Source organism: Elgaria multicarinata, chromosome 1 (genome assembly GCF_023053635.1).
Source record: "Elgaria multicarinata webbii isolate HBS135686 ecotype San Diego chromosome 1, rElgMul1.1.pri, whole genome shotgun sequence".
In the NCBI taxonomy this organism is placed as follows: Eukaryota; Metazoa; Chordata; class Lepidosauria; order Squamata; family Anguidae; genus Elgaria; species Elgaria multicarinata.
In genome coordinates this window covers 100,609,220-100,623,221 of record NC_086171.1, presented here as the reverse complement: position 1 = coordinate 100,623,221, position 14,002 = coordinate 100,609,220, and the positions used below count along the sequence as shown (strand labels likewise).

The following is a 14,002-nucleotide window of genomic DNA, read 5'->3' as shown; positions in this document are numbered from 1 at the left end:
TCTGGAGCCTGCAAGGTATCTGCCTGTCTTTTGGCAGTCTTATGCTATCCTTTCTGATAGTGTGCTCATGTGCAGTTTGTTCTCTTTGCCAAATCCCAAAAATCTCATGATAAGGAAAGCTATTCTGCTTCTTGTGAACTTTCTCACTTGCTGACCAAAATAGCAGATAGGAAGAACTTCAGTAGTTGAAATCTTTTCCAGCGACTGGTTCCCTGTTTCCTCAACGCTGCAAAGGAAACTGTGCCACTTCTTTGTATTACACCCCCAATTATTTTTTACTCTTTGATTCTAAGTTAATCTCATGTATTGCTCTGCCGCAATTTGTCGCAGCATGGGAGAGCTACGTAATCTGTGTGCAAAAATCTTAGCAATGAAGGAAATGGGCAAGAATAAATCCAAACTCAGACAGTATCTGTGTACCCTGCAGACCTTGGATGAGCAAACAAGGAGTGTCTTAAGTGGCAAGCAGACAGACAGGCAGAGGTGGTTGCATAAATCTGCAAAAGTAGAAAAGGAAGCAGGCAATAAATTGTAACACCGGACAAGTACAGAATAGAAACAAACTGAAAAGTATGGTTCAACAACTGTGGGGATTGTTTTAAATATCTGAGAACTAAAATGCTGTTTACTTCCAGGTAAACATTTATAGAATCAAGTTGCAAGTCTGTCTCAGTATAATTGACCTTTACCTTTTGTCTACAATCCTGAATCCTAAAGATCCAGATTAATTTTTTCATATATGAACATAAATAGGATACACTTTGTTTCACTTTACCAAAACCACTGACGGCACAACATTATGGGCAAAGTGGGCAGGGACCCTCTACCTCTCCAAGTCTTCCAAATCTCACACCATCGCCGCCGCCACCACCCAGTTCAAGCAAAAACCAATGTATAACTGGATTTGCTTCCTCTTCTCCCAAAGCATTCAGAATCTCCTCCACTGTTAAGTTCTCTTGCCGGTTGGTGGTTAGTGAGAATGTGTGCTACCTGTACATGCTCAGAATGTTCCTGCTGCGACTCAGAGCAATTCAGAAGGCAGCAGAAGGGGCAGGGAAGGGACACTTGTTAGGGACACTTTCCTTGCCTCCCATAAATGGATACATTTGGGTGACCTGTGAGTGTGCAGGACCAGAATTGTCTTTGGTGAGTTGGGCGTTCATGAGGCACACCAAACCAATCCTGGCTAACTTTTAACAACCAAAATCCATCATTGCTCCAGTCTGCCCTATACTGTGGAGCACTAAAGAGGCCACCAGTGAGGGAGGAAGCAGCAGCCAGGCACCTCTCCATCATGCCTGGCTCCAGCTCCAGCTGAGAGCCCCCTCCCTCCTGCTGCCAACTGTCTCTGCAGAGGCCATCAGTGAGGGAGGAAGCAGCAGCCAGGCACCTCTCCATCATGTCTGGGTCCAGTCCCAGCTGAGAGCCCCCTCCCTCCTGCTGCCAACTGTCAACTGTCACTGCTGAACTGTCACTGCTCAACTAAGATTGTAGTGCCTGAATTTGCTTTCCTTTCCCCCCTCCTCCTCCCTCCCAGTCCCCTTTCCTTTTGTGTCATGTCTTTTAGATTGTAAGCCTGTGGGCAGGGACTGTCAAGAAATACTTTTGTAAGCCGCCGTGAGAGCCCTTTTTTGGCTGAATGGCAGCATAAAAATGCTTAAATAAATAAAATAAAATAAAGAAGCAGCATAAGGCAGAACCCTTAGCAGACAGGTTGAAAGAGGGACAACTAGGTAGTTTGGTCAGGGTAAGATAGGGGAGGAAAGCCATGTGTGAATGGTGTGTGTGGGATGTGTGTGTGTTCTGTGTAGGTAGTGTGTGTATGTGTGCCTGCCTGCCTGTGAATGGGGTGTGTATATGATTTTGCAGGCTATAGGAAGGGTGAAAATATTTGTCTGATCATAAGTAACCTCTGGCACTTGTGATAGGCAGTGGCTGGTGATAACCAGGAATGGCTGGTCTTGGAAAATGGAAGCAATACACTTGCAGCTGAAATGTGTTTAAATTGGACAGATACAATGGATATCCTTGTCAAATCTTAAGACTTGCTCTTTTCTTCTTTCCTGTTTCCAGAGGGTGCTGGTTCTCTACCATGGACAGGGGGTTCTGCAACAAAACCTGGCAAGCCCAAGGGGAAGAAAAAGTTTTCTTCCGTTCGGCAGAAGTTTGATGTAAGTTTGTTCTGATGTAAGTTTGCACTAGAAACAGGGAATTCGTAAACTGAGCCTACAGGCTAGAATTCAGCATTAGAAGAAATGCAAAGCTGCCAGCATAAACAGCAGCCCTGTGTCAATTTCCCTGCCCCCTTCCCCCGTAACACCTAGTACAATTTAGCATGTGTCCCAGCATCACTACACTGTGCATTTCCACATCTCTGCCAGTGATAGCCAGTGATGCAGGGCAAGGGTGTGGAAAGTCTTAGTAAACTGATGTTAGAGAACAGAAGAGGGGAACTCAACACGGGGCTGCCATTTTGGGCAGCAACCACAAAGCATACATATAGAACTAACTTTTAATAGTGTGGTCTCTCAGAAGCTTTTTTTTTTAAGTCTAAAACAGCAAACTGGAAAGAAGTGCTCTGCAACCTTATTCTTACTTTTGAGGTCTTACTTTTATTTACTCAGAAGTAAGTCTCTGTTCAGTGGGGTTTACTCAAAGGTAAGCATGCATCTGATTTTAGTATGATTTGGATGAAAATGCATTTGAAATCAGTGGGATTTTCTCTTGAGTAAGGGAACCAGCAAGTCATAGCTTCACATGATCAAAGGAAAAGAAGATCAATCCTTCACACTTGTAGATTACCAGGAAAATGGGTTTAAGGGGGGAGGGAATAAAAAAATCCTAAAAAATCAAGGGATGAACTGATCTTATTCAAACTTGGCATGCTGAAAGCTCTCCTTAAGAGCGATCACTATGCCAATTTTGATCACTTTATCTTTAAAAATTAAGCAGATGTAAGCATTTTTTAATTTCCATTTTAAAATTTCCATTTTAAAATCAAGGAATGAACCAATCTGATTCAAACTTGGGGTGGCTAAAGCCCTCCTTAAGAGCTATCACACTGCCAATTTTGTTGTCTTTATCTTTAAAAATGAGGGAGCTGCGGGTAAGGAGGGTGCATTTTCCACATTTCTTTTAAGGTGAAAATGCCTACTCAGGAATAAGAACATAGAGTTAAATGGGACCTCTCTCCCTCCCCCTTCATGGCTGAGCAGAGAAATGACCCGCCCTCCTCTTTTGTTATCGAGACCACCCTTAGACACACACGGCCCCAACAGAGAACACGATGGTCGGATAGAATGCAATGACAGCAATAGATGGGAGGGAGGAGGACATTTATTTCGCAAGGAGGGAAAATAATCCAGACTTTCCCTGCTCCAAAAAGAAACCAAACATGGAGGGGAAGAGGCAAAATAAGTGCAGGACGTGGATGACGTCATGTGAGTACCGGGGCTGAAAAACGGTGTACCAGGCATGGCGAGTGTGTGATAAATCACTGATGTGATGCAGCTCTTAGGTAACCAGTAGGGGTCAGTATGTCAAGCAGTAAATCTAGAAGAAGGATGTGTGAGATAGGAAAGACCTTCCTGACAACCATGCCATATCTTGCTTTGCCCCTTCTGATTTGTTTATTGTCTTCATGATTTTGAACCTTACTCCATAAAAATGAAGATGTGGAGATGTGGCTTTTAAAAAAGAATAAAAGTGAGATTAATGAGAAAAAAAATCCTCGTCTTGTCAACTGAAATTTTTGGTTACTGAATGTGCAGACGCCTCATTATAGGACATAAAATGAGTAAGTTCAGTCAAAATCACCAGGGGAGCAGCCAAGTAGAAACATATTTTTCTTTATTTTGTTAAGATTTTTTTTGTCTAAACAAATCCTTAAAACAGCTTATAAAATTTCATAAATAGTAATAAAATAAGTATAAGTTCATATGAAAAGAATAAACCCATCTAACAAATATACTAAAAAAAATCCGACAGCATTAAACAGCAATTCAGCTAAGACTTTCAAATGCTTTCCAAGATGAAAGAGATGCTTTTGCTAGCCACCTAAAACCAAGAAGAATCATAGAATAGCAGAGTTGGAAGGGGCCCACAAGGCCATCGAGTCCAACCCCCTGCTCAATGCAGGAATCCACCCTAAAGCATCCCTGACAGATGGTTGTCCAGCTGCCTCTTGAAGGCCTCTAGTGTGGGAGAGCCCACAACCTCCCTAGGTAACTGATTCCATTGTCGTACTGCTCTAACAGTCAGGAAGTTTTTCCTGATGTCCAGCTGGAATCTGGCTTCCTTTAATTTGAGCCCGTTATTCCATGTCCTGCACTCTGGGAGGATCGAGAAGAGATCTAGAGAGCTAGCTCAGCAGATCTCTTTGAGCAGGGAGATGCACAATGAGAGTGCAGTCACCAAATAGGTCCAGCTTCTTACCACCGTCTTCTGGCCTGACTAGGCAGTGGCTGCCAATGCAAGCTCTCAGGTGGTGATCTCAGTGTACGAAGCAGGAGTAAGAAGGAGTCGTGTGGGAAAATGCATTCCCTTCCGTTCTTCAGCCCCAAGTTGGTGGCCTATGGATTTCAATTGAGATAGTGTAACTAAATCCACCATTTCTTTGGGAATTGTGCTTTGTATCTTTTAGATTTTAAACAATATGGAATTAGCATCCCTGGAGGCTTGGAGCAAATACCGGGAAAAGCTAAAACCAGCAACCTATATAAAATCTGCAAATTTGCAGTTTTCCTGTATTTTTATTATCTGGTTTTCCTATTTATGGGGAGGGAGAAGGCGCTATGTTTGAGATCCGAGTCATTTGAAAGATTTCCGCCACCTCTTTGGTTTGGTTTGCAGGCCTCCTCCATACAATTTTAACCAGATCTTTTCAGCTGTAAGGGCTAGAAACTTTCTCTTCAAAGAAAGAGAGAGAGAGAGAAAGCAAGCTGGGATCATTTGAAAGCTGGCTACCACACTATGTAATTTTTTTTGTTTTTACTTCCGTAGAATCGTAGCACACATGATTAATATCATAAAAGGGTGCTATGATAAGTGGAATAAAGACTCTGTGTCCAAACTGTCCATTCTTTAATCCCACTCAGTGTTGTAGGCTCAGCGACTGAAACATACTGAGATATATATATGTGTATATATATATATTACAGCACCGGTTCCAGCCTCAGAATCCATTGTCAGGAGCCCAGCAGTTTGTCGCCAAGGACCCACAAGAAGATGATGATCTGAAGCTCTGTTCGCATACAATGATGCTTCCCACTTGGGGCCAGCTGGAGGGAAGGATGATCGTCACTGCTTATGAGCACGGCCTGGATAATGTCACTGAAGAAGCTGTGACAGTTGTTGTCTACGCCGTGGAGGTGAGACAGCACAGCATAAAAACTGTGGTCCTGGCAGGCAACAAACTCAGGGTTCTGTGTATAGTGCAGAAGTAGAATAAACTTCTGGATTCGCTTTCTATCTCTATAGAGATAAGAAAAAAACAGATGTCTATGTAACAAATACTACTACCACTACTACACTTGCTATTGTTATATTAATTTTGGTGTTCATTTTCCCTCTGTATGGCCCAGGCAGGCTGTTGGCTCTCTATAACTCTGCTTACACACAAACTGGCGCCTATCATTTATATAGCACCTAATATTGCCCTAGATGCTACCATATATGGTTCTGATGCAAAGACTGTTTTACCTGCCTTGGGTTCCTGAGAACCTCAACATTTTTCACCTTTAAAGAAAGTTTTAGCTCTCATGTTTGTTGTTTTTATTTATTGCATCTCCTTTCTGTCTATCAGCTGAACAAAATTGGAAACCGTAAAATACAATGTGATAGTAAAATATAGTGTAAGATACGTTTGAAAACATACAGGTATTTGCCAAGGTCCAAAGATCAGCAGGGCTCTACTGCACACAAATCACGTGCACAGGGGGCCTGGTCTGCCTTGTCTTCTGTTTTCCATGGTTCTTCACTATTCATTCACCTTTGCTTTCAGGCACTTCAGGACGTAGCATGGGTGTTGATTCAGAGGGAGCGAGAATATGCCTTTTTTTTGTATATTGGTAGTGTGGGATATGGCTTGTGTGTGTTTGTGGAAAATTATTTGGAAATGATCTTCCTGTTTAGGATAAATAAATTCAGGGGAATTAATTTTAGAAGAATCTATTTGTAGGTGATTTGGGGAAATTGGCTTGCCTTTCAGTGAAATGGATGTTTTGTTGGAATAGAAAACTGTGGGTTCAAACGAGTGCGTTTGTGTTTATCTTTTAGCCTCGCTGCTTTGCCTTCCTGTGAAATGGGTGTTTTGTTGCAGCAATTAATCTTTGATTGTCCTCAAGCCATGTTTTGACTCCTCTGTCCCATGGCAGCCATTTTGTGAAGGTGTCTACAACACTTTCTTAAAAATGAGAATGTTCCCAAAGGCCCCCCAAAAGTTGGAGACTCCTGCTCTGCTATTTCTCCCCCTCCCTGACTTTATAGCTGAACACAGCATCCATGAATGAACAAATATTCATTCCATCACGTCTAACTTTTCTCTCAGTATTCAAGGGTTGGGACTTTTGAATCTCCCTTATAGTCTGTGCCAATACACAACTCTTGCTTTTATTTCCTCATGCTATCACAAGCTTGCAAAAGCAAATCTACAAAACCTCAAGCATGTTATACAAAATTAATTCATGAACACTATTTGTATAATTAATTGTCCTTTGCATTTTTTTTTCTGATTTAACTTCTTTGGTTGGGTTTTTTGATGAGATGATGAGATTTTTTGATGAGAGTATGGGATGATGAAAATTTAGTATGTCAGGGCTAGCTGGGACTCAGTGTTCCAAGGGATAACAGGATCAGGACCCTATGGTGAGGAGAGAGCTGACCATCAGCCAGGTGAGGGGCCAAGGCAAATGGCTTTGTCTAAGTCCGGCAAAGGTTGGGTTCCAGAACTAGTAGGCAGACTGGAGCCAGAGACAAGTAGCTTAGTCTAGGCAGGCAAAATGGTCAGGTTCCAGGTACAGCAGCTTCTTTGGGGGAGGAGGATGAGCAGAAGCTTGGGTTCTAGTACTGCCCTTGACAAGAAGCCCACAGGGCATGATAGAGCAAGCTAGCTACTAGTTGCAGCATCATGAAGAGCTCCAAAAGAGCAACTTGCTCCAACAAGGTCTAGGACTGAACTGAAGCCTTTTATTCCTCTAGGGCCAGATCATACTCCAAGGCTCTGTCCTTTCCTTGGAGAGGAGAAGACCTTAAAGGGGCAGGCCTCTGGCTTGGAGCCTAGCACTTCTCCTTTCCGACCATTCTTTCCGGGCTTCTTGCCTGCATTAATGGGCCTACACAGGAGGGTCCTTGGTGTGGAAGGAGAGACTTCCTTTTGGTGGCTGCAGATGAGGACCCCTCCAAGTCCAGGGGTCCCTGGCTCAAGGATCTCCAATCCAACAGGCTCAGATGCAGTCATGACCTTGGGGACTTGGTCAGTTTCCAGTGGTGCTGGTTCAATGGGTCTAGCCAACCCCTCCTCATCTGAGTCCAGACTGCTGTTCAACGTGGGGGTCCCAATACATAATCTGGCAGGGTCTTCCCACTAGCAGATGAGTTGTGCAGGGTTGGAGCAGGCTCTGGAGTGGTTGCTTTAATGAGATGCATTAGTTCTCTGAGTCACCTGACTGGGTATTGAGGCAGCTGGCGGGTTTGTAATACTGCTTAGGTGACAGTTTTGGATAACAGTTCAACCTGCAATTTCTTTGGCAGGCTTTATGGTGCAGGAGGTACAGCATTGGAGCAGGGCCAAAGGAATTTCTGGTTTGAAACCCCTGCTACCTTACATAGGATTTACAATGCAATAATGACAGGACAGGAACTGAAAATCATGCTTCGCAACATTTTACATTTTCTAGGGTGCTCTTCAGTAGTAGTAAATATATTTTGTCCCTGCAGAAACATCTTAAGGATATCCTTACATCTATAATATCAAGGCGAAAGGCCTACCGACTGAGAGATGGTCACTTCAAATATGCCTTTGGAAGCAATGTCAACCCACAGCCTTATCTGAAGAACAGTGTAATTGCTTACAATAATTTAACTGAATGGTAAGGAAAGACCTAATTTTAATGCCACGCAGGACAGAATTTCAGAATATCTTACATTCTTAGTAGAAACTTCCATTTCGTAGTAGCAATAGTCCTCAGAGGTTTAAAAATTAGAAGTTAGCCAAATTTTCATGAATTTCTATTTTCGTGTCATTTAGATAACCTGAAAATGAAATAGTCAATGATACTCCAGGGGTTTTTTCCCCTTCTGTTTGAATAATTTCAGCTGAGGGAAAGTTGCAAACTTCTTTCTATACCACAGATACTGTTGGTCTTTCCCCAAGCAGCGGTCTCTCTCCAGCTGGGAACTGGAGCTCTCAGTGGTCTCAGTGGTAAATTGATATACACATATTTCCTTTACTCTCTGCTAGTTGTGCTATTTGAAATAGTAGCTAGTTGATATATATTGATATATGTTTTGTACCATCAAATGTATAATTGGGAAAGAGGGAGGGTTTTTTCTTTTGTTGTTGTTTTTTAAATACCCCAAAACAAAAAAAGAAATAGTAATTGTCAGATGGTGAGATTCTTGCATCTTAGTTTATTTCGCATTTAAAAACTGATTATTTGATCAGCTATACATTAAAGCTAATCTGTAATAATCATATACTGCAACCAAGCTTTTGAGCTGTAATTGCAATTATCTTCACAGGAAGCCATATTGTGTAATTTGCCTCTAAATAGCAAGATGAGATTAAACAAACGGATAAAACATATTTATTTATTAAACGTACACTCCACCTTTCTTCCAAGGAACTCAAGGTGCTGAACATTGTTCCCTCCTTTTATCCTCACGACAATCCTGTCTGGTAGGTTAGGCTGAGAAATAGTGACAAGCCCAAGTTCACCCTGTAGGTGTCATGGCTGAGTGGGGATTTGAACCTCCAGTCCTCCCCAGATCGTCCAACCATTACATCACACTCGCTCTCTAAAAAGCCACATACTGATCGCTGTGCCCTTAAAAAGTTTAGAAAATGGGTTGAACAAAATTAGTTTTAAAAGAGGTTTTGAATTAAAAATGCACACTAGTATTCAGGACAAAACCTGACTCAGCATTGGGAAAGAGGAGGGCCTTCTCTGCTGTGGCCCCCCCGGCCGTGGAATGAGCTCCCTAAGGAGGTTTGCTTGGCACCTACATTATATTCTTTTAGATGCCAAGTGGAGACCTTTTTATTCTCCCAGCATTTTAACAGTCTATAAATAAATTTTAACTTGGTATTTTAAATTGGTAATTTTGCATTGCTGCTGTTTTTATCTGGTTGAGCTTTTATATTGTATTTTATAGTATGGTTTTATACTGTTGTTTTATACTTCGAATGTTTTTAATTTTTGTGAACCACCCAGAGAGCTCCGGCTATTGGGCGGTATAGAAATGCAATAAATAAATAAATAAGAGAAGCAAACCGGCAGCCTTGCTTTTCCAAAATGTGATGTTGAATCACCTCCCACCCTCATATGTTTCTTTTGGTAGCCCTCCCACCTGCTTGGCACCCCCTCCTGGTCAAAATCTTGCTTCCCACCCACCTCCGGATGATGCTGAGCAGCAGGCAGCCCTCCTCCTGGCATGTTCTGGAGACACGTCACCAGCAACTCTGCCACCCGTGAACATGTATGACCTCTTTGAGGCACTCCAGGTAACTTCCTGTTCCACTGCTTTGCTTGCCTGGGGCTGGGAGAGATTCTTACAAAGAACCAACTTCTGTAACCCCAGGGGGCTGTCAGGAGGGTGGGCTCTTTTCTGTGTGAACTCATGCATGCATTTGGAAATTTACTCAGCATCTGTTTTAGATTGTCCAGTGAACTAAATTTAACTTCCTAGTACAGCTCCAGAGGTCTAGGCAAACTGGGCCCTTCCCCCCTTCACGTACCTTTGATTTTACTGACACTTATACCTTGCCTAGCCATTTTTCTATGAATCCAAAGCCTTATTGGGCAGGGCAGGACCTTCAAATCCCAGTCGTGTAGATATGCATATTACAGAATACAAACTTTTATTTTACAACACAGCTCTTAGTGCAGTGATACCCAAACTGTGTGCAGTTGAAGGAGCTAAAGCCTGTCTTGAAAAGTGAATTCACAATGTTGGATGCATCCACCACTCTATGCCCCTTGGACTGGTGAAGAATGCAACATCCCACCTCCCCATCCCAATAAATGGCCAGTGACATCATCTCAGGGAATGGAAGTACGGATGGTCTGGTTTAGCCTACATTATAGCTGACAGATGCAGGGGAATCCTGCAAGCATCACCATTACCCCAAATCATAATCCCATTTCTCTTCACTAGAGATGTGAAGGCCTGGAAAAACCCAGAAAAATTTGGGGGGGAAACGTTTTTTTTTCCTGTTTTTTGGTTTTTTTTCCCGAAAAATTGAAAAAAATGAAGAAAAAACGGATTACGGGATGTTTTATTTTAGCATGATAAATAAAATGTTTAAGACAAGGTGTTCAGATATTTACTTCTCCAAATGATTTCTAAAAACTGTACAGGATCAGATTATTACAGTTTCTGTGCACCAAGGGCAAGCAAGTCCTAGGTTGCAAACTGAGACTACACCTCTCAAATGCAAGAGCAAGATGCATTTCTCCCTCTAGGGGGCAGCACTGCCATGGAAGCAGAGACTGAAACGAATACTGATAGCTATAGGTCAGAAAATGTGTCTGATTAAATTTCATGCATACTCATTGAATCTTGGTGTCCCGTCCCCCCCCATTTTTCTCAGATCTTTTTATGGGAATGGGGGCTTTATGTCTTGACACTGGAGGACTAGTGGAGACATAAATAATTTTCGTTGTTACTAATGTTGGTGGTTTCTTCAGATGTTGTTTTTTAAAATTGTTTTTTGCTTGCTCCTCATAAACTGGCAGAACCAAAGAGGTTCCTTACAGTTCAGGCGTTCCTAAATGTTCAGGAGCTTGTAGCTCCATTTGTTACCTGAAAAAAGTAAAAAAAAAGTAAATTAAATTTGTAATAATTGTTTGAATACACTAGTTTTAATATACCAAATGTAATAATCTTATGCCAAACCAACTTGGACATAATTACATTTTATGTTCCTAAAGTAACAAAGTGACGTTCAATCTGTAAAAAGTGCTAATATTGCATTATTTCAATTTTCCCGAAAATTTCCGTTTCCCCCCGAAAAAAATGGAAAAAACCCGGGTTTTTTCCATGGCTTCAAAATTTCCGGAAATTTTACATCTCTACTCTTGACTGTAACTGGGTAAAGAGGAGGGTGGGATGAGCTGTCCACCATTGCAAGGAGGAAACCTAGGTGCTGATTGCAAATGACATGTGCTTCTAATTTTAATCCAGAAAAGAATGGTTTGTCAAGTATTAAAGGTTTGGGAAACACCAAATTCACACGTGTTAGGCATGATAACCAGGCCTGCAGAACCTGATTTCTTGAAGCCGGCAGCCCTGCTCACCTAGCTAACCAATTAGCAGATGGTCTCCTCCACTCCCCCATCCCTGGCTCATGCTTCCTCTGTCACCCATCTCTCTTCCCACTGTTCTCCTGTCTTCCCTCCGAGGGCACAGGTGACAGATACCCTACTCACGCTGCAGAAAGGAGTGGGCAAGGCCATCCAATGAGCAGCTGAACAGGTGAGCCAGGAGGGACTGCCCCCAAGCAACAAAGTGAGGAGCAATGGCCCCATTGCTGTGGTATGCTCCCGTGTTGCCACTGCTTCCAGCCAGGCACCTCTGCTATATCACCACAAGGCTCAAAATCTTTTTCTCTCTCCCTTCCCTCACCCTGCCCTGTTTGTTGCATGGGTTCACCAAAGTGCAATAACGAAGCTGAAGCAAACATATGGAGATACGCACAATTAGTTCCATTTGAAGAATGTGGGCATTTTAAGATCAGAATTTGTTGTTAATAAGATTTCTTCATGTGTAACCTGTAGATCCACCGAGAAGTGGTCCCTGCTCACACTGTCTACGCCCTCAATATTGAAAGAATCATCTTGAAACTCTGGCACCCAAACCACGAGGAGCTGCAGCAAGACAAAATCCATCGGCAGCGGTTGGTTGCAAAGGAAGGACTCCTGATGTGCTGAGTGAGGCAGCAGCCAGTGGCCACCATTGGCTATGGGCTGAGCTAATATTTCTTGGACTTGCGAGTTGGGCATTTTGACTTTGGGATCACAGAACTTGCAATGTTGTGCCAGTATTTCCAAGTGGAAATGTGGACATCTTTCCTATGGAAATCTGACTTGGAAAACCTGAGTGTATCATGTTTGCTATCAGAAAGCCATATTGCATAAAGATTGCCTTGACTGCTTTAAGGGCCTGGCTGCCTTGCTGAGGCACTGGCCTTTTAACCAAAGTGAACAGCATTCATTCAGAAAATATTTTTGCGTACCACTGGAAAAGGGAAAGGGACATTGTTTGCTACAGAGAGCCCGTTTCTGTTACTGTTCCCTTCATGACATGAAGGATCATGATCAGCCAATTCCTGCACTACAGAGATGGACAGAGACTGGTTCTTAAAGTCACCAAGTATTAGGGTTGCAGTTCGGGCCACTGGCTTGGGCTGTCTTTGCAGCCATATAGGTGAACATGACAAAGAGCTGTGTTAGTTTTTATTTGCATTTGTTTTTGTTTGCATTTGTTTTGTACAATGTAGATTTATGATAGAGGGGAGAAATCTTGATCCATGTAAATAAACTTGCTTGCAAGACAATTACCATAAAAGGGATTTCTTTCTTTCTTTCTATCTTTCCCTTTTTAAACAAGTTTTATAATTAGATTTTTGGCCAAGTCAAAAACGTTTCAAGCTGATTTGTTTATTTATTTATTTTTGCAAATCACAAGAATGTGGATCTGAGAAAGGAACCTGAAATTAATCTAGTAATGACCCTGAACTTTTCTCTTTTTAGGTTTGACTTTTAGTTGCTTGAAACTGTTTCTGCTAACATCCCAGTTGTGATCCTAGTAATGTCTTGACAAAGGATTCAGAACTTTTTTTTTAATGACCGCCCCCCCCCCCCCCCCCGCAGACAGACAGACCGTGGCAACACTACTACTTCCCCAACATGTGATCCCACACTCTTTTGGACTGCATGTGAATGAGGCTATACCAGAAGGGCAAGGCAAACTGAAATGGGTGAAAGTGGTCAGACCACTTCCTGGTGAAGTTTGGGCTCACAGCAGCAGTCCCCACCTGCAGGGATAGAGGACCTACAAAAATTGTCCACCTCTGGAAACATATGAAATCTGAAGGATTCTTGAATGGTGTGTGGGAGTTTCCAGTAGTGAGAAATGACGATCCTGCTGAACCCCTGGTCTTGCTGTGGAATGACAAGTTGAAGCAGGCCATCAACACAGTGGGACAGTTCACATGATTAGAACAAGCCCCATTCCCTCTTTTTCTGCATTCAAAGTAGGGCACTTTTGGATACAGGCTTCCTTTCCCACTTAGCACTACTTTGTGCTGATTCATCATTTCAGTATATCACAGTAGTGCTGTTTTCCCATTCACAATATGTAGCCTAGAGCGGTAGCTGTTTTACCCATTCACAGTATGCAGCCTGTTTTTCCCATTCATAATAGTGCAGTAGCACTGTTTCAATCATTCAGAATAGCGCAATAGCCACTTCACCCATTCATGCAATGTAGCCTGTTCTCTCCATTGACAATAATGGTTTCAAGCATTCAGAAAAGCACAGTAGCTGCTTTACCTATTCACAGTATGTAGCCTGTTTTTCCCATTCACAATAGTGCTGTTTTAAGCATTCAAAACAGTGCAGTAGCTACTTTACCCATTCACAGTATATTGTCTGTTTTTGCCAATCATAATAGCATTGTAGCACTGTTTCAAGTACTGGCAATAGTTCAGTAGCTGCTTTACCCATTCAGATTACGTAGCCTGTTTTTCTCATTCACAATGGCACATTATCTTTTAATCTTT

At 42.4% G+C, this 14,002-nt stretch overlaps 1 protein-coding gene across 1 annotated transcript in view; it reads left to right on the top strand.

Moving 5' to 3' along the window:
• TADA1 (transcriptional adaptor 1) overlaps positions 1-12,765 on the top strand; it is a 28,681-nt gene extending 15,916 nt beyond the window's left edge. The window contains exons 4-8 of the mRNA XM_063133805.1: positions 2,074-2,171; positions 5,160-5,369; positions 7,936-8,087; positions 9,559-9,721; positions 11,997-12,765. Coding sequence (XP_062989875.1) covers positions 2,074-2,171; positions 5,160-5,369; positions 7,936-8,087; positions 9,559-9,721; positions 11,997-12,149 — 776 coding nt within the window. The 3' untranslated portion in view covers positions 12,150-12,765. The remainder of the gene's footprint in view (positions 1-2,073; positions 2,172-5,159; positions 5,370-7,935; positions 8,088-9,558; positions 9,722-11,996) is intronic.
• Positions 12,766-14,002: the final 1,237 nt, after the last annotated feature.